Source organism: Macrosteles quadrilineatus, unplaced genomic scaffold (genome assembly GCF_028750875.1).
Source record: "Macrosteles quadrilineatus isolate MER2022 unplaced genomic scaffold, UCM_ALF_1.0 Scaffold_3__2_contigs__length_128488019, whole genome shotgun sequence".
NCBI classification, from domain to species: Eukaryota; Metazoa; Arthropoda; class Insecta; order Hemiptera; family Cicadellidae; genus Macrosteles; species Macrosteles quadrilineatus.
The window spans coordinates 44,048,913-44,073,034 of NW_026542596.1; the positions used below are offsets into that span (position 1 = coordinate 44,048,913).

The following is a 24,122-nucleotide window of genomic DNA, read 5'->3' on the forward strand; positions in this document are numbered from 1 at the left end:
ATCTATTGCGGTTTTTACATAAATAAAGATGCAAGTTTTTTTAAAATCACCCTGTATAAATATATAGATTACCAGCATTTTATATAGTGTGTTGCATTAATTCATTAAAACTAGTGTACATGTTGCTCGAATTCGAGCAATTGTAAAGTATTTCAGGAGTTGTTTCAAAAAGAATAACATCATATTTACAATGAGTTTAAAAGAGCCAACTCAAAGATTACCGGTGTGTTAACTCAGACCATGTTTATCTTCGTTATTGATAAACCTAAAGCATTCCGGCCGGTTTTCTCCTTCTAAAAATGCGCAACACATGTCATTGATGAGGGCCAATTGAGAAGGAAAAGTCGTTTTGGGATAGTTTTGGGCGCATTTGTATCCTAATAGTTGAGATTGTCCAGGGTCAGGTGCTGACTGTGATGAGTTAAGCCTATTACGCGCCACTGTTCTGTAGCTGCAATCGTTATCACGATTACGCCTCCTGTCTATGTTTCGTTGTCGTCACGTTGGAGTAATTTAAAAGAAACAACAAATAAACAAATTATAGCTACACAAAACAACGATGAATGCACAAATTTAAGTTACAATCATGCTAACACGATCCGTCATAGCAACACAAAACAAAGTTAAATACACAAATTTAAGATACAACCATACTATAACACGTCTTGGGGGTTATGTTTACACAAACTCAAATAGTAAATAAATGTACTCAATGCGTTTCGTTTCATTGAATTGAAAAATAAATAACAGCAATTAAATTATACAGCTGATCAAAATGTAAACAATTATGTTCTCCATAAGGATAACATGGGCACTTTAAAAGCCACTGGGGCAGGGCCCAAGGGACGTTTTCAAAAATGTAAGGCCAGTTTGCAAATCTACGCGACACGCTCTTTCCAATGAGACGTCAATGGATAAAATCGGTTAAGAAATGGCGGAGGAGTTCAACCGACAAAGTTTCATGTAGCGTATTAATTATATAGATATGACACCAAGAAACAAATCTTCATATGAACAAATACAATTAAATATAAGACCGAAACACCCCGTTATTTTTAACCGACTTCCCCACTACCAACAAAAGGAGGAGGTTCTCAATTTGTTTGTGGCGATGTTTTTTTTTTCTATGTATGTTCACCAATTTCTCTGTGATTCTTTTACCGATCACTGTGGTTCCACCACCAAAATAACCAGGAGAGTTTCTATTTGGTACCTTATATATTATGTTTAGGTATAATATTTGTTTCGGTGAAAAATTCTGAAAACCTTAAATATTCAACATTTATTTTGTTTACATTTGTGCAGATTGTTTACATTTGTGCAGAGAAGGCAATAAATAATAATAACATTCCTACAGCTGTTATTTTAAACCATTTAAATGAAGCTACAGACAATTTTTCATGAAACAGTTGCTTCATATTGATCAATAAACTATTTCTTGCCATGGAGCCTAAATGAATTACATTGAGAAAAATGCATTTTGTTTTGGTTACTATAAAAAATGTATTCTAACGTTTGACCTGATTTGTGTATACAGTAATTCTGTTTTTAGTATTGAATATCCTGACTTACAAAAACATATATTTTTCAGTGAATAGCTGTATGATATTGACAAATAAAGGTGTATTGTGAAAACCAAAGCATTCGTAAAACAGGTCTAAATATAAATTAAATGCAATTATTCCTTACACGACCTAAGAAGTGTGACAGTGCATAATCGTCAATTGTCTTAAAAGTGTTAAATATTTTAATTACTAAACATGCATTTGCAGATGTGGAATGTTTATTGATATTCTCTACCCAGTTACTGTATCATAACAATACTATTATGCCTGCTTCGGAAAGTCCTAGAGGAAGATGATTTGCAATTTCGACTAGGCTATATCTTGATCAAACAAAACCACCTACATGGCTTGCACCACTTTTAGCTGAACCAATCTTTCATATAATATTTTCCAAAGGTACTATACGTGTTAACGACCAATTTTCCACTTTTGAGAGATTGTTTAGCTGAGGAATAACTTTCATATTGTTCCAAAAGGCTTGAGACGTTACTGTATTTCTTTTTATAATGTAGAAGTACACAGATTGCAGGAAACGATGATGTCTGACATTTCAATGTATCTAGAAAAGACAATTAGTTTTTCATTAGGCCTAATGTAATGGACAACTCTTTCTTTCTTAAGGAATATCTAAAAATGTTTATTTTCATACCCATGGATTATGTAACCTGAACAGGTGACTCAAGCAGTTTTAAAATAATGATTGTTCTGTGGAACTTTTGATTGTTTCAAACAGTTTTGCTTATCAAAAAAACCTCAAGTAATTAATATATAAAAAATTATACAGTCACTAAAAATCATGAAATAATTTATTTTTGTAAAAAAATACAACCGACTTCAAACGCTCTAAAAAGAATGAAATAATTTCAATAAAGTAAACTTTTGTGTTAGGCAAGCTCACGTATTTCAAGTCGGCGCGGCTCAAACTGCAAATATGATTGAAATTAAACATTGTGTGTGTATTTTGAAAATCAATAAATTGTAGCTGGATAAGATAAATATATAAAAAACATACTGAACTGTTTTGTTTATATATTAAAGGAAATATTTTCTTGTATTTTATGTTTACTTCAGAATAAATGCATTATGAAAATAACACACACAAATGTTCTATATGAATAGGAAAATAATTTAGTTAGATATTATGATAAGGAAAAGAAGCTAGTTTAGTATTAAAATGTTACTTTTCCAAGTTAGAAACATTTAAATGCGTTATAATCTTTTTAAAGATACTCGTTAATACCACTATAATGCCGATCTCTGATTACTGTAATAAAATAACACTTAACGCATAGCTATGAAAAAGACATGCAGATTAACACCTTTAGTTATAGATAGTCACCTGCAATATGGACACCCTCTTTCAATTTTGTATCAAAAATCATCATAGAGCCGCGCCGACTTAGAATACGTGAGCTTGCCTAACACAAAAGTTTACTTTATTGAAATTATTTCATTCTTTTTAGAGCGTTTGAAGTCGGTTGTATTTTTTTACAAAAATAAATTATACATCACCTGTTTTTAATTATACGTTCATATGTTTTGTTTGTAAACAAATATAACTGAAGTTCTTTAAAATCCCTGATGGGTACCTCTAAGACGGCCCCAGGGCTAAGCCCAGAAGTTATCACGAAATTTATAGTGTATAAACCTATTCCATGAAATTATATATGTCTGTACCAAGTTTCGTGGCCACCAGTCCAGCGGTGTCTGAGTTTATCACTGCCAAATATACAAACAAACAAAATATACAAATATCCAACAAATACCAACATCCTCTTTTATACTTCTACAGATAATATTATTTTGATTAAAGTGAAAACAGGCCGGAAATATAACACCAGTCAAGAGAGAGAGAGAAAATTAAGAAATGTGGTAATTTCACAGAGCAGCGACACACCTGAGGCTGTGAAGCCGTGGTTTGAGTCATTCGTAAAATGAAATGTTACTTTCCAATTTGTTAAAATATTGGAATAATAAAAAGACTGTTGATATGTAAAACAATTATACCGTTCATCACCCATTGCATGATGCCCTTACTATCCGAAGGACATTTTGTTAAAAACATAATGTCAGCAAAATGTTTTATCTTCATACAGTGTAAAGGATGATTAATGTAAATGTCTCTCATATTTTAACTGTATATACGAAATATATATTTTAATGTGTGTAAAAGCAACATAATTACGTTTTATATTAATGGTTTGACCAACAGTTTTTCTCAACATTTTCATGTATTTAAATTTCTTTACTGACTTAGTTGTAAAACAAACTAACGTTGAGCAACATACTCATGGATATTTATTTTAACTAGAGGTCGTCCAGTGGTCGGAAACTCGACAAAAATATTTAATGTACAGACTTTTCTATTTTCACCCCACGCTGTAAATAAAACATGTGATTGAAATTTCTTCGATTTGTTTTGATTTTATGTTTATATTTCGTTGTTATTTCGTTATTTTATAAAAGAATAATGCACACCTACAAGATGATATCTTTCTAATAGTATGCGTAGATTTTACCTATGATTAATATACGCATAGTATAGGTATAATTAATATACCTAAAGTGTTACAATAGGTAACTTTTTAGGCATTTATTTTACAGAGAACTTTAAATAAATAACGTCCCTTATTTTTTTGTAACATTATTTTACGAAATGTTATTTTTCTTTTATAATTTTGACGCCATTTTCCAAAGTGGCAGACAACTTGGTTTTTTTTTAATGACAACCCCCACTTTTATGTTATTTTTGGGTTCTACGTAAAATTTTAATACATTTTTACTGTTGTAATTTCTTTGATATTCCTATCTGTTTTGGAGATACAGCCATAATGATGTTGCAAGCGAGGAAAATCTACACAACCAAAACATTAATCTCAATATGGGATTATGCGTTATTATGTTAAGTCTATACAAATACAACAACCTCATGTAACCGATTCAGATTTATGCATTATGAAAGCTTTGAGCAAAACCAATTAATATTAGTTTTACAAGGATATCTGTACAATGCAGCATTTAGTGTACTTAACCTTGTCAACGTATTTAACATAAGTATACAAACAGTTTTACATCTTTATTCAGTCGATACGCTCTAAATATTCGTGTGGTAAGTTAGGTCTTTCGTTGTAATCCAATGTATAGAACCTCAATCATTATACAGGGTGAGTTTTAAATGAGTTCCCCTCTATTTTTTTCTACATATTTCTTAAGATATCAACTCCGGACCACGTCAGATCATTATATAGTAGTAAGTACTTCATTTTTACTGGGTAAAACTTTTTGGCCGCCGTCTTGGATCCGCCAAATTGGATACAAAGTTTTTTTTCAAATGTAAAGGTAGGGTTGTGACCCATTGTTTCAAACAAGATTTTGCTCTAAAAACGATCCTGTAATCCGTAAAAAAAATATTGATCTATTCTAAAGATATGAGAACTTTTTATAACTTTATTTTAAGCCCATCTTAACATTGTTTGTGCATTTACAAACTAAGACCATAATCTCAAAATAAAGCTAGATAAAGATAAGTACACACCACCATTCATTGTCGATCTATTTTCAATTGGTTATGGCCGATGTATTTTTTCGGCCGCCATCTTTGATCCACCAATTTGAAGTGTGATAAATTATTTTAAATATGAAGGTGGTGTTGTGACCCATCATTTTAAACTAATTTTTTGTGCTAAACTCAATGCCGCAATACTTTTTTAGCGAATTTCCCTATAGGGAAGTAGCTATTACCGTAGGTGGCACGGTAAGACCTAGGCCCGGGACCGATTTACTTTTTCATTTTGATGTCCCCAGAGGCCAAAAACACCATTCGTTCAAATTTTTATACAAAATGTATATATAATGTATATGTGTGTATATATATATATATATATATATATATATATATATATATCTAATATATAAAATTCTCGTGTCACAGTGTTTGTCTGCAAACTCCTCCGGAACGACTTCACCGATCGTTATGAAATTTGGTGTGTAAATTCTGTAGGTATGCGAATAGGAAGTAAACTATTTCCCGTTTCGAAATTCTTAAAAGGGCTCCGCCCCAGTGGCTCTGGAGTTTCCCATGTTAACCTTATGAGAAATGGAATTAATGAATATTAACAGCTGTTTCAATTAAACAAGTTGGTTCTGTTCTATGATGTTCAATAGCATTAAAGTTACAAGGATTACCAACAGGGTGCAGCACTATTATTTCTTTTACATTTATGACAACAGCTAATTTGCAACCAAAAGGTGAGTGAGCGTAGCGAACGAACTTCAACCTGGAGGCGAGTGAGCGTAGCGAACGAGCTAACCTGAAGACAAGTGAGCGCAGCGAACGAGCTCCAACCTAAAGGTGAGTGAGCGTAGCGAACGAGCTCCAACCCAAAGGTGACTGAGCGTAGCGAACGAACTTCAACCAGGACGTGATTGAGCGATGCGAACGAGATCATCTTGAAAATTAAACGTAACGGTACTTTCTTTCCATCGGTCTGTCTTAGGTGAAACCTATAACTTAGGCGATACGAAGTTCGCCGGGTCAGCTAGTATATATATATATATACGTCCGTGAACGCGATAACTTGAGTAATTTTTTTCCGATTTTGATGAAATTTGGTTTAAAGGTGTAAAGCGGGATAAACTTGAATGAGTTCGCGAACCAGCATGATCGGACCATGGGAACGGGGCTTTACGGGGGGTTTTATGGGGTAAAAATAGGGTTTTCTCACTTTTGACCCTCAAAACACAAAATTTCCCAATTTCTCTTTAGACCTTTTTAAAGAGCTTAAAAAAACAAATAATTTAGTATATAAAAGTATTTATGTTCGATTATTGGTAACGGAGAAAATTAAAAAAATTGTAAATTTAAAATTCCCATGTTATTCTTGTGGAGAATATTGTCAAATGTTGTAGTTTGCTTGTTTATGGATATATTTTGTATTTTGATCAAATTTATTTGTTTTGTACTAAGCTATCAATATTTTACAAAAAAACACACTTTATTAGTTTCCTTGTATCAGCAAACCTAGGTACTCGTTAAACCTAATGTTATTAAAATATATTTAATTAAAAATTAATTAAGACAAATGGAAATTCGCTTAGTCAGCAGGTTTGCTGCGGCGGGGGTGTTTGTCATTAAGCTTTCTTGATGAAATATTACAATAATTTTATTTAAAATGTCAATGTTTCAAAAACCGAATATGAAAATGAAAACAGATGAAAAAACTTTATATGTATCCAATATGGCAGATTCAAGATGGCGGCCAAAAATGTATACCCAGTCGAAATGAAAAAGCAGGGGGGGGGACTCATTTAAAACTCACCCTGTATAAACTAGGTGGCGTTCGCAGAGGCATCCACAAAATTGAGCGGAGTCATCAAGGGTTCATATTATATTGTTCTTGTCATACCGCAGTAAAAGCAGACGTTTTTAATACATGCGTTGCGGCTCTAAAGTAGCATTTTTACTCTTTGGGGAGTAAAAATAGTTTTTAGCCTCTATGGAGTAAAAATCAGCTGTTGTCAACTCAGTTGTAAATTTAGATTGTATAAACGATTACATGTATCGAAAATGTGTATCGATTCGTGCTTCATAATCATTTTAACCTACAGTCTACAGTCTCTTCCCATAGCATTTTAGCATTGCAGATACATTAATCCATTCCCACACTCAACACTGGTCACCTTTACTACTTCCTCCACCATCCCCCAGGGTCGTGGACCTGTTTCCCTCTCTTCTCATATCATTTTAGGATTGCAGATACATGTAATTGCCAAAGACAGTTCACACACTCTGCAATGCTAGCCTTTACCACTTCCTTCACCGTTCTCGCACTATCCTCGTACTTAAGTACATCCTAAGCCACTTCCTACGTCGTGAACCTGTATTCATCACTTTCCATAGCATTTTAGTATTTTAGATACATCAATGTAACTGCTACAAACGGTTTCCAGTTCCCACACTCCACACTGCTCACCTTACTACTTCCTTCACCTCTTCCTACGTCGCGGACCTGTTTCCCTCTCTTCCCATAGCATTTTAAGATTGTAGATACCTTAGTCTAATCGTCATTAACAGTTCCCACACTCCGGACAGCTCGCCTGGACTACTTCCTTCACCACTTCCTATGTCACGGACCTGTTTCCCTCTCTTCCCATAGCATTTTAAGATTGTAGATACCTTAGTCTAATCGTCATTAACAGTTCCCACACTCCGGACAGCTCGCCTGGACTACTTCCTTCACCACTTCCTACGTCGCGGACCTGCTTTCTTCCCTTCCAATAGTATTTTAGGATTGCAGATACCTTAATTCAATCGTCTTAAACAGTTCCCACACTCCGGACTACTCGCCTTGACTACTTCCTTCAACACTTCCTACGTCGCCGAACTGTTTCCCTCCCTTCCTATAGCATTTTAGGATTGCAGATACCTGAATCTAATCGTCATAAACAGTTCCTACACTCCAGACTACTCGCCTTCACTACTTCCTTCACCACTTCCTACGGCGCCGACCTGTTTCCCTCCCTTCCTATAGCATTTTAGGATTGCAGATACCTTAGTCTAATCGTCATTAACAGTTCCCACACTCCGGACAGATCGCCTGGACTACTTCCTTCACCACTTCCTATGCCACGGACCTGTTTCCCTCTCTTCCCATAGCATTTTAAGATTGTAGATACCTTAGTCTAATCGTCATTAACAGTTCCCAAACTCCGGACAGCTCGCCTGGACTACTTCATTCACCACTTCCTATGTCACGGACATGTTTCCCTCCCTTCCCATAGCATCATAGGATTGCAAATACCTTAATTTAATCGTCATAAACAGTTCCCACACTCCGGACAGCTTGCCTTGACTACTTCATTCACCAATTCCTACGTCGCGGACCCGTTTTCCTCCCTTCCCATAGAATTTAGGAATGCAGATACTTAATTATAATTTCCCTAATCAGTTTTCACACTCCAGACTGCTCACCTTCACCACTTCTTACGTCACGGACCTCAAGCTAGTGTCGTCATTTGGTTATATTTGATCCATACCGTTTCTGTTCTAATATCTGTGGAATAATGCTATCAGCTATTTCTTTTCTACTGCATTCAAAAGTCAACAGCTGATCATATGTCTTTGTTTATGTGTCAAATACTGCTTCCATAAGGATTACATTAAAACTTTGATACCCAGTGGGGAGGATTCCTGAGAGACTTTTTTAACGCCATATAGATGTTGGCACTCACCGATATGGTCTTTATCACTACAAAAAATTTGAAAACGATTGATTCAGCCGTCTAAGAGGAGTTTGCGTATTACGAAATGCATAAGAGTCGACGTATAAGAGCTTCGCTCGCTTCGCTCGCTCCGCTCAATTAGTATAAAAAATAGATTAAGATAAAACAATGATAAACACACAATAGTTATTTTAATTTTAGTCAGTTTTCTAATATACAGCATTTACCTAGAAATAAAGCCTGCAAATAGAAAATAACAATCCGTCTTTCTTAGAATGATTTCAAACGAAACGCTTAAGAAGCCAACAATGAGATTATCAGGTAATTAGTGATGGGAAATTACATTCAGAGAAGTCACTACACTCGTTGTAATTACTGGGATCCGTAATTCCGAATCTGTTTCCTACTGTAACTGTAATTGAACATTTGACTCAGTGTCATTATATGATATGCTATATATAATATTTTACAATTATTATTCATTATTCGATTTTAATTTAATTCATAATCAGTTCAATTTAAAAATGTGTTTTCATAGGAATTTAAATATGAAAAATAAATTAAATTATATTTTCATAACATTTAAACCAAAATCAATGCACATTTACATGTAATATGATAGTAAATCTATATAGAACACCAGGCTAGAAAAAAGTTAATATAAATTACCTGGAGCAAATGTTATGTAATTAAAAAATAGAATGTAAGATTTAACATAAATAATGTTGTATAAACAGTTATTCTTCTCAGGCTTTAAAGGTTCAACAAAATTATGAATGATTTGAGAAGATCTTTAAAATCGTTTGGACAAATTCTTTGTCCAGAAAAATTTATGGGTCTTCAGAGAAATGCTGATAGTAGTTTCCCATCAGGTGTTTCATTGGAGCAGTCACTCTAGGAATCCTAAAGGGACCACTTAAACGCCACAGCTGTTGATGTTGCTAAGTGCCTTTCATTGTTGAGACCTAAGATGATTTATAACCACATCTTGTACTGTCTTTTCATTGCTTTCACGGGCTAGATTTTGTGACCTATATAACTCAACTGAAATCGAGAGGTACAGTAGCTTCAGCTGGGATTGAAAAGACCGGTAAGCCTGTTCAGATAATTCATTTTAAGTTTCTTAAACCAATAAATTTAGCGTCTGTCTTAAAATTTGAATCTATTCTCACATTTTTCTGTCCAATATTTATGGAAGCTTGACGTGTTTTATTATTTCTGTTTTGTCATGATTGTAATAACATTGCAGTTCATAGTTACGACATTAAACATATTTTAAAAGAATTAATACATGTTGGTGTATTTTTATTTGAAACAGTTGTTTTACACTTGGAGTGGTTCATTTAGTCAATAATATAACAGCGTTTTAGGTCTCCACGACGCAAAGCAATATCAAACTTTCATAGTTACACTTCCATTATTAACCCTGGGATCGTCCGTGGTTTGGTTCAGCGCTTGGGGTCTCTCCACCGCAGATATCATGGTTTCATTCAAATCAAATAAAGTAATTGAACTCATGAATAATTTAGAAACACAAATTTTTCGTCTTTTATAACGGTATTAAATATATAATTTTTATCAGGATTGTACGTGTTATTAAATTTAATAAAAGTAACTTAAAGTACGTTCAAAACACTTAAACAAACTTTATATTTGTTAACAGGATTCACCTATCGATTCGCTTTTGGGTCTGTTGATGATTGGAGTGTCCAATTGAAATTGATCTAGTATTAAACTTTTTTCATAAGAAACTATTAAAGTATAATGTAAGAAAGTATAGATCACCACTTAATATCGTTTATATCTATTTACCATTTATATGTATATGCGTTTATATGCGTTATATGTATAACGCTTTAAGTGTAAATATATTATTTTATATTTTAAAATAGATGAAAATGAATACTATTCACAATATAAATAATCTTGCTGGTTTTATTACTATAATAATATTAGGTCCATGTAGTAGAACTCACTGTGATTTTCCCATGTTTAACTAATAAACAACTTTGTCCAGTAGTTTTATGTCACATTTCACATTGTAGTAATAAATACAAAACAGATCAAAACCATTATTAATGTCGATTGTTGTAAACATCTTAAGTAAAAGAGTTTTCAAAATATTTCTTTAAATTAAATTGACTGCACTGGGAAAGAATGTTTTACATATAAATAAATCTGTCCTTTGTCTTTTATAGTTTTCAATTACCTTGCAAAACAAATATGCTTAGGTTATAACTCCCATCTGGTTAAAGCGAAATAAAGTTTTTAATCAAATAGGTTAACGCATCAGCACGTAATTCCATTTGGTCATACCTACTTAATGTTTTACTAAAAAATGAATACTGTTTAAGTACTTCAATTATGAATGTGTAAGTAAGCGCAATTCTGCGATATTTTGTTATTTACTTGACGTACAACGCAACTTTTTCTCTTTAATAAACGTTAATTAGGGAGAAACATGAGAAACATGTTAAGTAAAATTTCAGTTACACCTGGTGGGCCCAACCTATCTATATCGACTTTTGATGAACTGTCCAGTTCAATCAGTAAAAATTAACGGAGTGACGCCTTCGCCGGTTTTAATCATCTACTAAGCTTTGGGTTCATGGAAAACTTATTTTCATAAACTAGGAGCAATGCAATTTTAAATTTTAAAAAATTCTTAAGGGTTTTTTGTAATTTTAGATAGCCTAATTATACACAGTCATCGTCATGTAAAGAAGATCTTCAAATTATAAACAAATATAACTTTTCGCTTTTGTATTAAAAACAAAAATAGGCGAAAGTAGATTCCAAACTTAAAACGTTGTAAATATGATTTCTAAATATTATAAAGATCTAGGTATTCAATCAATTAAATGTACTATATTAGGATATCATATACTAAGTAAGGAAAAAAATATTTTAATAAGTGAACAAATATATTGGTAAATATTTCTAAAAACTACCATTAAAAGAGAGCAGTTTAACTTTGTATAATTCATTACACAGCAATTCCCCGCTAACCACAACTTAACATCAACTCGAGATAGTTCTTTTGTCAAACATAACAATACATTTTATTCAACTTGAGGCGCTGTTTTATCATTATGAGGCTTTACAGTTGTAAAATTATAAGTAAACATTAAATATGATAAAATAAATGAAATTCTACTTATAAATATTACACATTGCGCCGATTGTTACTTAGTTTAAAACACATAATAATTTACTATAATAGCTATTATACGTCATTCAAGGGTTCATATATCGAACGAATAAAAACTTTTACTGTGTGGTGTAATTATAATATAAAAGGAAAAATCGAGGATTTTTGTACAAAAGAGTTTAATTTATAAGAGTAAAAATTAATCTCTTTTGTTATGAGAGGTTATTCGCGATGAATGAATGCAACAATGAGAATTAACATATTATCATGTGATGGAATTAAATATGGACTATTAAAAACAAAGTCCGAAAATACAAAGACAACTTGACTGAACATACCACCCCCTTTTAACCAACAAGGTTCAACAAAAAAGATAAATAAAAAAATATACAATTAAGAGAATTGACCAGAGAAGGTTTTGTAAAATTGTTTAAATAACACAGTTTAATAGTATGAAAACTAGTCATAGAAAACTAGTTCAGACAGTCAGTTGGTCTGTGAATTTATGAGGAGCTGGCGTGGTTGAGAAAACAGGGTCTACACACATTGAGGTTTTCTTTCTTCAGGTTCCTTTTGAAACAACGCTGTTGAGGGGTCTTCAAATAATATTCTTGACTCCAACGGCAACTTAGGCTTTGGGTGAAGTCTTGAGGTAAATTATCAATTTACCGAGGCAATTTGTACAGACAGCATTTTAAGCCACGTACAAATTTAAGCCTTTCTTGAGGGGTTTTACTATGAAAGACAGGGCAACCGTATATTTTGCGAGTTTCGTGGCAGTAGATACATTTCACATAATTTGAAGTACTGTACATATAAAAGCCATATGGGGATGTTGAAACTCAATTGATTCATCAGTACATACAACTTAGTGAGGGTTGGACATTTTGAGAGGAGCTGCTTGTTGACTGTGACATAGAGAGGCAAAATCTTCAATGTTGTTAAAAATATCTGTAAGAAATTTTATTATCTCAATTGCTTAAGGAAATCAGGAGAGTTTATGCGTTTTGATTCAAATATTTGATAGAGGAATTCATTTTAAGTAAGATTAACATACTTAGGAGATATTTGACTTTCATGACATTATAGTCAAGAATACAAAGAGCTGGTTCATTTTCATTGAAATCATTTAAAAATGATCTGAGGGTTTTGGCAGATGTATCAGTGATATTTGGTATCACTGACCACTAAACTACCAAATAACGGTCAGACAAATTATTTAGTATATTGAAGCGTTATTATGCGCCTAATTGTTACGGAGAAAATTCCAAAAACTTTTAAATTTTTAATTCACATATAACTGTTGTAATGTTAATTAACTGTTGTAGTTTGCTTGTTTTATGAACATATTTTGATCAAATTTGGAAAATGTTTTATTTTGTGTAACATTTTACAAAAAAAAAAAAAAAAACTGTTTTACCCTCCCTGATGCAGAAAACCAAAGTACTTGTTAGACTAATTCTATTTAAATATGGAATAAATGTTAAATTGTTAAGTAGACATTTCAATGTAAATCCAAAATGGCAAATGGAAATTTGCTTAGTCTGCATGATTGTTGCGGTGGTGGTATTATATTTCTGTTATGTTATTACATTAACATTCATTGTTTTTCCGTTGATTAAAAGTACCAAACCTACATGTGTCGAGTAAGTATACATATTTGTATTCAAAGGTTCATTAGTTTTCAAAAGTTTTAAAATACTTCTTATAGAAAATAATAACTATCAGTTGCATAAAAATGACATGTATCGTGCTAATACAGATGTTACACCTGTTCAGCTAGAAATAGATTGTATATATCTTGTGCGGTTTTAATATTTTCGCCGACACTTATCCGGTCATAAGGGTTTCCAGACCAAATTTGCATTGCTATGTTAATCAAAGTTTGTGCCATTGTGAGTTTTCCATCAGTCGGACGAATAACTTGTATACACGCTTCACATGCTTTTCATTAATTTTAACATAAAATGTCCAAAACTGTCAGTCTAGTGCTCTGCCAATGTCCAAGTCTATCAGAAGTGTTTGACGACTTTATATGGGCCTTCGTCTCGTGTCAGTCATTCTTGTATTTTTTTCTAGGTTCAAGTCCGAAATTGTTTTTCACATTACTCCAGGCTTGGCTTATAAGGCCACGGTATTATTGAAGAAAGAAACTGTATACTTAAGAGCAAACAATCGATAACAAGATCTAATTATAAATTCGCTAAAATGTTAATTATTTTTCTAAACTCTATTATAAATATATTATTATTACGATTAAAGTATGTAAATCAACATAAAAACCTAAACATTGAAAAGTTGCATTAAAAAATAAACTAATGAACTCAACAATTAATATAATATATTTTTACAATTAATATTACCATTACATAATATATATTTTGACTGTAATTATGTGTAAGGGTTTAATAACTTATAACTACTTAAGTTCAATAATAAAACTCGCATATGTAAGAAAATATGTTTTAAATTATACGTACAAGAATATTTTTAGGGGTACACACTATACATTGAGGCTAGTGTTCAAAATTATTAATTTTGAACAAGAAGGAATAAACGCTGAAGAACGAACAAACAATATAAGAACAAGCAGGTACTTGTGCAAACCAATATTTGGTTTAGTTTTAAAGGAAAAGAGACTTTAGAAAAAGGCTAAGATCTATAGTATAGGACGCTATTACTAAACATAATCTAATATAGTCAAATCCGGTTTAAAGACGAAGTAGTTTCGAGAATTCAGTAGAAAACCAATAATGTAATTCCACATTCTGAAGTCCTTTGGGACTTGAGGTCGTTTGAGGCCCTAAAAAGATTCTTTGTAAAGCACATCTGTAGCGGTTTGTTCGATGTCTTTCATTTTTTTGTACTATTTGTAAAACATATATTTTTGTCTTAAATTATGAGATGTAATTTTAAAAGTCTATTCTTATTTATATTTCTTTATAATTTTCGTTAAGTTATAACACAAATTTATTTCATACATATAAAGAAGGTTTTATTCGATGTTTTAAAACCCTTTTCCTGAGATCTTGAGATATCTTGTGGACCTAACATAAACAAGGAGTTGTAGAGGCAGTAGATGAGCAGAAATGAGTACAGTATTAGAGAATGATATCCTTGATAAGCTATATTTTTAGGTTCATGACACCTTTTTAAATCCATATAGAAGTAAAAAATACAGCCATTTAATCACTAATTGGACTAAACATAGGTTTATACCAGGGAGTGAAAAGTGTAGTAGATTTGTATTAGACCTCCTGGGTAACAATTCAATTATTAATTCGGAAAACATCGCTGAGTAGGAAGGTGATCTGTTGTTGGTTTCCAAATAGGAAGATTTATATTGTTTTATTTTATTTCCCGTTACTTTACTTAAACATAAATTGCTATGTCATCATGGTTACGGATTCGTAGCAGTTACTTAATGATAACTTACTAATTCGTAATAACCGTGTTCATGCATTTTAGTAGATAAAATATAGAATTGATAATGCTTAATAAAATGTTGGATACAAAAAAAAAATAGCTGATAATGGGAGAGAACTATTACGTATCAACTTTTAAGTTAATTTTTTCATTGATGTAAGGTAGGAAAACGTAACATTTACAATAATTCAGACGCCAAAAACAGTGCTTCGTCAACAGAGGGAAACTATTGTGAGATGATAATATTACATAACTGTACAAAGAGAATTATTTCGATTCCCCTATCAAACCCTCTTGACTGTTGACAGGTAGTAGTCACAAAAATCAGAGGAAGTGCATCTGCACTTACAGGAATAGAGAATTTAATAAACTCAAAACTATATCTAATGTTGAAATCACAATGAAGTTATTTTTCATTATTATTGATCCCATTGTGGAAATTCAATATTTATTCTTAAATATAATTATGTATCTAAATAATATTTAGTTATTTAGTTAATTTTTAAGATTGTACCACCGTAATTAAATCATTAGCATAATTATGAAGTATGAGTGCAGACTGGGTCCAGTTTCGAACTATCAAAAAGCTACACACTTTTGTCAGGATCGACCCAGCGACCTCTTTAGGTGATTACTATAACCCTAGGATATGTAAATACGATTGCGATTGATATAACAGCCCCAGTCTTCTCATTAGCCTCATATAGCCTCTCACTGTCTGTTTTAATCCACTGCCGACGGACATCATAATTTTCAGAAAGAGGTTAATGGTCTCTTTGACCTTGTCTTTCCCCCGTCCGATGGACAAATAAGACCTGTGCGTGGCAAGTATTTAACAAAGCAATGAGTCAGCCGGGACATTGCAAGGGTGAACTGTAGTGATTACTCATCAACCAACCAACCAATAACCACTAAGCTAACCCAGGATACAAACCAAAAGAAAAAAAATCTGCCTTAACACGAACGCAGTATGCTAGTGTTTGCTAAGTAAACACATGTCACGAATAAGTATACCAACAATGTTTATAACATTGGCTCGTTCTTCTATTTTTAATTTAAAATATAAAGGAAACGTGATTGTATTTTCAGAATCGATGGAGTTATAGTATTTTTATGAGTAAAATAATGCAGGGAACTTCAATCAATTATATTTGAAATATAAATTAATTTTATATTCAGAGAATAGAATGTAGACGACTACTTTGTTTTTTCCTTATACGTTATAAATAATGATAAAACAATAAGTTGGCTTTGTGTCCACATAAAATAGTTATGAAATATTTAAAACCATATTTTAATCAATTGGTTGTTAGGATAAATATATTTTAACACTACGAAATTAGAGTTAATCATATTATTTACCCTTTGGGCTATTTGTGTATTTCTGTTGAATAGTGGAATTTTCCAAATGTTAAACAATAATACATGATCATTTACAAAATTAATTTAAATTTGTAATAAATCATCAGAAAGATGTAAGCTTTGTACTAAACAGCACTCTTCCTTCCCCTTGGCAACCTTAATCATTATGTACAGATCGTTAATCATAATTATATTGTTTGTACAGACTCTGCTACATCAATCACATTTAAAGGAAACAGTTTTGCAACATTACACTTGCAATTTGGTTTTTTAAACATTAATCTAGGATTATCACGAATGATATATTTTACAGTAACAGGTTAAAACTACTGAATGCAGTAATATATATACAGGGTGACAAAAAAGTCTGGAAACGGTTTAATATCTTTTTAACTAAATCCTTTAGAAAATTCAAACCTTTCACATCAACTTACATGTATGAAAACAACTTTTTCCAAGCATTGTCATTTTTTTACCTCTACCAGGGGACGACCCATGAGGAGTAGGTACATAATCTTTAATGTAAGCATAGGTTGATATGCACACCATTTTAAAGGGTTAGTCAAGAGGAGTTCATTGCCGGAAACCGCGTCCAAAAAGGTTCATCCGTTACAAAATGGCAGCTGTTCAAAGTTCTTGTGAAATATACCTGCACAGGCCTTAGTATGGGCAAATACTCGTATTAAACATTAGCTTGAGAGCTTAAACTGTATTTTAAATTCAACTAGCTCATATAATAATAGTATTCAATCTTCAAAACAAATTTAACCGGGTTTCAGATTTCCCTGCTAATGTTGACTATGAGTATTTACCAATACTAAGGCCTCTGCAGTTATATTCCGCAAGAACTTTGAACTGCCGCCATTTTGTAACGGATGAACCTTTTTTGACGCGGTTTCCGGCAATAAACTCCACTTGACTAGACCTATTAAATGATGTGCATATCAACCTATGCTTACATTAAAGATTATGTACCTACTCCTCGTGGGCCGTCCCCTGGTGAAGGTGAAATAATGGCAATGATTGCAAAAAGTAGTTTTCATCCATGTAAGTTGATGTGAAAGGTTTGAATTTTCTAACGGACTTAGTTAAAAAGATATTAAACCGTTTCCAGACTTTTTTGTCACCCTGTATATATATATATATATATATATATATACTAGCTGTGTGCCCGTTCTACGCACGGGGATCTTATTGTAGTCAGTTATTGAAACCTTTTTATTAAGAACAGAATTTGGTTTGCATATTTTCAGATATGCTGGCAAAACTATTATACAGTATATAAACCTTCGCAAATACAGTATCTGACAGTTTCAAGCCAAAACAAATGCTTCGAAATTAAATGTAACCTGGGTCGTGTTGGTCCATATGTTAAATCCAATGATTAAACTAAAAAATGCTTTATAGATCTATGAGGCATAGCCCTAATGTAGGCCTATAATTGAAAGTTACCTTCCACAATGGTTAAAAGTATTTAAGGTACTACTTCAACCTCCCAATTTAACACTTTATTCGTGTTGACATTTTCATTATAAAGGTACTTTTGTCCTTTCCGTGAAACACTGAGAAATAAGGACATTAATGCTTTACTAACAGACATACACACAAAAATACAGAACTTAATTAGGGGGTTTGCTACGCTTTAAGCATAACAAAGTACTTGTAAAATTAGTATCTAAAATATTTTGTTAATGTCATCAAATTTCATCATAACAATGTATATTTGCTTGGACCGATGATGACCCGAAATGACGGCTTACTATATGAAATGAAGACGACTGGTCCAGGGTGGTCCAGCCACCCTGGTATAGACGATTGGTAATTTATAGTAAATATTACCAAAATAGGCCCCGAACTATTGATACATAAACAACGTAAAGCGTTTAAACAATTCATTATGGTTAGCTGAATAAATGTTTTACTAAAGTGCGTTATCGTTTTCTTAGCATAAACTAACATTTTGGAATCAAGAAAGAAAAAGCAAAAATTGTACAGTTAAGACATAAATTAAATTGAATACGCCTGTAATAATAAATAAGGTGCAACACCAACGATAACTAATTTGTAAAGTACAGTGATGTGTTGGTACTTAAAAATGATTCTTGCTACTACGAACAGTACCAACGGTTCTAAGGAATAGAACCGGTACCAAAAACCAACGTTCACAGTTGAGAACTATAGTACAGCCGACCAATTATATGAGTTAATCAAGTCCCGAGGTTATTGATCTCTTGGTTTTTGATTTTCTCGTAAAACGTTTTAAAACGGCAATCAAAGTTTTTTCCCAATAATTGCTTTATTTGTAAACAACTTTTAATGTAAACTTATCGGTGTCAGTTTTTAAAAAAAACAACCTCATACAAACAACTTTTTGTTATTTAATAGATTAGGCCCTACGTAGGCCTACCTATTCTCTAAACAATGATTGGTAAAGGCTATCTTAGAAGGAAATGTGACAAAAATCACACAACGTTGGGTTTTTGGACGTTTGTAATTTTATTTCTTAAGTAGGTAGGCCGTGTATTCTAGGGAAAAGTACCAGTATCAAGGATCGTCGTCGAACAGTTTGTTATGAATAATTGGGTAGGCATACGTACCCAAGAGCATGGCTGTATGGTCCAGCGATTGCATCACACGGTGAGTAGGTACTATTGACTATATATATATATAGTCAATGGTAGGAACAGAAAATAACACATTAGGAAAGCGAGTTTTGCATCATCCGTAAACCTCTGTTACAATCAACCACTGCAGTTGTGATTTTTTACTTACCACTTTACACAACCGCCATTGAAGCGCCGTGTCAATGAGTGGAAACCATATTTCTAAGCCATTGGCGACGATCATTATTAAATTTAAAGTTTCCCAGCCGTATACAACACTGATTCAAGGTCTTCTTTCTGGTTATCAAAACTCAAGAACAATTTATACACAAAGAATCTCTGGTTCCTGAACTGGATGATGCCTAGTTATTTAATTTCATTTACACGGTTACACTATTACACTATATTATTGCACTTTTGATTAATTAAATCCGTTATGTAAGAAAAACGTTTTTAATCACTTGGGATTTACATTCAAAACGTGATTGAAAAAGGTTGCGGTATTTGTAAACAACATTTGTAAACATATCAGTGACAGCTAGGAAAAATAATCTTGATCCGAACAGCTGTTCGTTATTTCATAGATGATATATCTTTAAAGTAGATGATTATTTGGGATTTATATACAGATAAGGATTGTGATAACAAATTTCAAAATTAAGTTTAGGTTAGTTGTTTATATTGGATGGATCTCATCGTGACTGAAAAGAGACGAGTAAGTGGAGAATAGTTATTTCATTCTATATGATAATGGAAATAAATTGATGCCAGTAATTCCCTCTTAACTTATCAGTTGTCAATTTATTTTATCAACACTTACCTTATCAACTAACCCACCTTAGATAAGCCAGCCCTCCTTCATAAGTTAATCAGTAGTATATTATGCTGTCTTTAACTTTAAAAGTGATATGTGTTTTCTGACTAATTCATAACACAATCCATCCTAGTGGAAGAAATAAAATTGTGTCCAAATCATGGCAGAGTCGGTGAGTTTATTTTTAAGGTTAATCCATTCACGGTTGTCTATGTCTAGCACTATTTTAAAATCATATTATTATTTCATTCAGACTTGATTGAGTTGTTATCCTTGTGATTGTTAAAGGGGAAATTTAATAACTTTATGGTCACCACAAACAAGTAGGTATATGTTTAGTTTCCCATAACGTTTTCTGACGATATTAAAGTGTGGTTCACATCTTGTCTGTAAACCGATAAATTACAAAGAGATCCATATTGTCTAATTATTCAATAAGTAATAAATAGACGTCTTAAATGAACATATCAATTAAAGAAGGTGAAGAAGGTAAAATGTTCAAAATTTGTGTGGTAAGTGTGTCTTTTTTGTTGCTGTGTATCCTCATAGTGTTTGGTCTTTGCTTAAGTTTTTTTTTTTCAAACAAAAAAAGGATAGATGAAGTTTTGAACCTGTAAAAACAATCGATTGTATAACATTAAAACCAGGTTTAACAACTTTTAAAAGTGGGTGTTTTAAAACTATTATTATTTTAACAATAAGTAATACCATAAACAATCGAAATGTCAAACTATAGGATGTACCTATGTTGAACATTTACAGATAGGGTGTATTTAAAACACAAGCCAAACAAATTAAACTAATAGTATAAAACATGATAATAATAAATAAACTAATTAGCTTACATCTCTACTGTACATTCTTTGGTTTCTTAATGTATAAAATAGTTAGTAAATATTCAACAGCTTTTCAGTGATGGGGAGTGTCGACCTATCGAGTTTCTACTGTACTTACATTAAATGGCTAAAGGTTGACTCTTTATACAATCTAGACATTCCATCCCCAAATCCCAATTTTTTTTTTATCAAAATCGTCGTAGTTGATGTGAGCCACTGACATATATATTGTAGGCCTACTGATGCAAATTACTGGTTCCTTTTGAATACACCAACTTTTTTACTAAGTCAAGCTAGTGAAATTATTTATTGTGAGCAATGGCAACTATTATGATCTATCAAGATCAACCTATGCCAGCAACAAAAAATAAGGTACAAAAAAATTTATAACATTATAGCGAATTATATAACTGGCTCATACAATTACGGTTGTTTTTATGAAAAATTGGAGAAAGCTGGTCCGTATAAATTGGATGTCTACTATAGTACCCATCCAATTATCCCAAATATCTACTTCTGTATTATTCCGTCAATGCAATAATGAATTACATTTTTTGAACTCTCCCTGTATAGGAGGAAAACTACTTAAATACCATGGCATCTAGTCCTACATATTAAAATAAGCCTTGCAGTAAAATGGTTTTTGTGTTTGAAAATATCTATTTCTATAAAAGAGGAAATACGTATGTATGTATATACCCTATGAACTTAGAAACCAATCAACGTATTAATAAAAACCATGCATTTGTTAGAACGACTAATTGAAGTAAAATATATGATAATGATACCATAAATTTTCATTTTATTTTTTAGGAAAACTTTAAAACTAAATGGAAGAACATCACGTCAACTCTGCAAAAGATTGTAGAATGTCCAGTGTGTCTGGATACAATCCAAATTCCATTTAAGACATGCAGCAGAGGCCATGGGGTTTGTAACTGCTGCTGCGAGAAGTTAAATGACTGCCCAACATGCGAGGGTCCATTTACAACAGAGAATCCTGTGTGTTTGAAAAACATTTTGGAAGCCCTTCCTCGACAGTGCAAGTACAATGGAGATGGTTGCGAAGACATTCTGGAGCCCGGGAGTGACCATGAAGACTTTTGTGGATTTAGACCTGTAGAGTGTAGGGAAACCGATTGCAACACTGTGATTCCTGCGATAAAACTGATGGATCACTATGAGAAAGAGCATTGTGACACACTCTATAAGTATGAAGCAAATTCATCTTATCCTTGGACTTGGCGACAGTTTGATCCTGAGGAATACGGCATTTATCATAATCTCATCTTCGTTTTTGACAATATATTCTGGATTACTGAAAATTTAAATCAGAAAAATTTCGAACTTACCTTTGAAGCAACTCCAATTGGGAAGTTTAAAAAAGAATATTTTGTAAGATTCAAGTTTGAAAAGGGTGAGTTTGTATATGTGTCTACATTAAAGGCTTCTAAGGTGAAGTGTTCTGAAAAAGGGGAGAAAAGTAACACAGATGATGAAAATAATTGCATGAGGATTCCACAGAGTGCCTTATATAAGCTTACTGATAAAGGAAATCTTGCATGTGAGATTACGTTTTTTTAATTCCAAAAGTAAAATCTCCTTACTATCATGAAATTTGTTCAAATTGTGTTTGATTTTAAGTTGTTTAAGTTTTGTGTATGAATCTTTGACATTTCAGGGTCTCCTCCCTAAGCTGGGTACAATACCAGCCTCTTCAACAAGATAACACTTGAACAATCTATTATGTTATGTATTTTTTATTATATTTTTAAGGTTAGGGTAAAGATGTTAACCTTCTTTGTGAACAGGTAATATGTATGCTGTCATTGTGGAGTATCTATGGTTCAATGAGCAAAAAATGTTTTAACCTCTAATACCGAAGTGAAAGGTAACTTATCATGCATATATTAATTTGTAAACAGCTAGATTATTGATTAAATAGTGTGTTAAGTGTTAAACAGCATAGTTATAGAAATATTACCATAAAAACCAAAAACCTACATATTTTTCAGTAATACAAACCACCCCCATCCCAAACATGACGCCCAAATGGTGTAATGTTTTACCATACAATACTATATTGAACAATTTTGTGTTTATCGTTATCGATAATAACTATCAAGATATTTCATAAATAAAAAAAATCAATGCATAAAACGGAGTACCTAACTTTTTTATTATACAATACAGGAACTATAGTGAACAGTTGGAGTCAAAAGTTAGCTTTCTCTTTGGATTTTGAGGCTTAGGTGTATTTGCACCATTCACCAAATCAAATCAAATCATCCTTTATTCATTTTGTAAAAATATACAAGAATAGTGTCAATTATTAAGAATACCAACATACAAATTAAGCCGTACAAAAGTCAGCGGAAACCGTCATTTAGCTTATAGCAACATTTGTTTATACTTATAGCAACATTTACTATTATTACTTTCTTTTTTCTTACACTTTACACTTTTTAAATACTTCCATAATGCTTACGTTATCTACTGTGGCTTCCTAGTAAAATTGTTTTTCCCCTTTTTGTAAATGTGTAATTTGTATGTAGAGTAATAACTGTTATAATGGTGTTATATTGTAGAATATGGATGGACTGGTTATAACACATTCACTACGCATAGGCTTCGCCTAAGTGGGGGAGATCCATTACTATTTAGAATACTGTTTTGTAATTTTTGTTTTCATAATTTGATTTGTTTTTGTTACATAACAGCTTAAATAATTTTGTTTAAATGACCTGAGAGAATGTGCAGACAGGTGGATTATGGAATCAGGCAGGTTATTGTAAAAGTGTAAACCAGAATCAATTTTTTGTTTATATGTAGAAAACTCTTATAAAGAATATTAACATATGTTAAATACACATTCTGAAAGAAGTTAGACCAATCCTCTGATTTTAAACATTAGGAAGTTGGAATTATTTACATTAGAAAAATTTCTCAAAATTATTGTTTTAGCGAATTTCCCATATAGGAAAAAAACTATTGCCGTAGTACTCATGGTATGACCTGTACCCGGCCGATTTACTTTTTCGTTTTGAGGGTCCTAGAGGAAAAAAACACCATCCGTTCAGATGCATATATATATATTCTATAGTAATTGTTCATGTTCAATTTAGTATTTGTTTTTTTTTTCAA

At 32.3% G+C, this 24,122-nt stretch overlaps 1 protein-coding gene across 1 annotated transcript; it reads left to right on the forward strand.

The window, feature by feature from the left end:
- Positions 1–20,199: 20,199 nt before the first annotated feature.
- LOC128988981 (uncharacterized) lies at positions 20,200–23,380 on the forward strand. The gene is made up of 2 exons (XM_054410817.1): positions 20,200–20,314; positions 21,792–23,380. The coding sequence occupies exons 1-2, from the start codon at positions 20,303–20,305 to the stop codon at positions 22,560–22,562; spliced, it is 783 nt and encodes a 260-aa protein (XP_054266792.1). The 5' UTR covers positions 20,200–20,302; the 3' UTR covers positions 22,563–23,380.
- Positions 23,381–24,122: the final 742 nt, after the last annotated feature.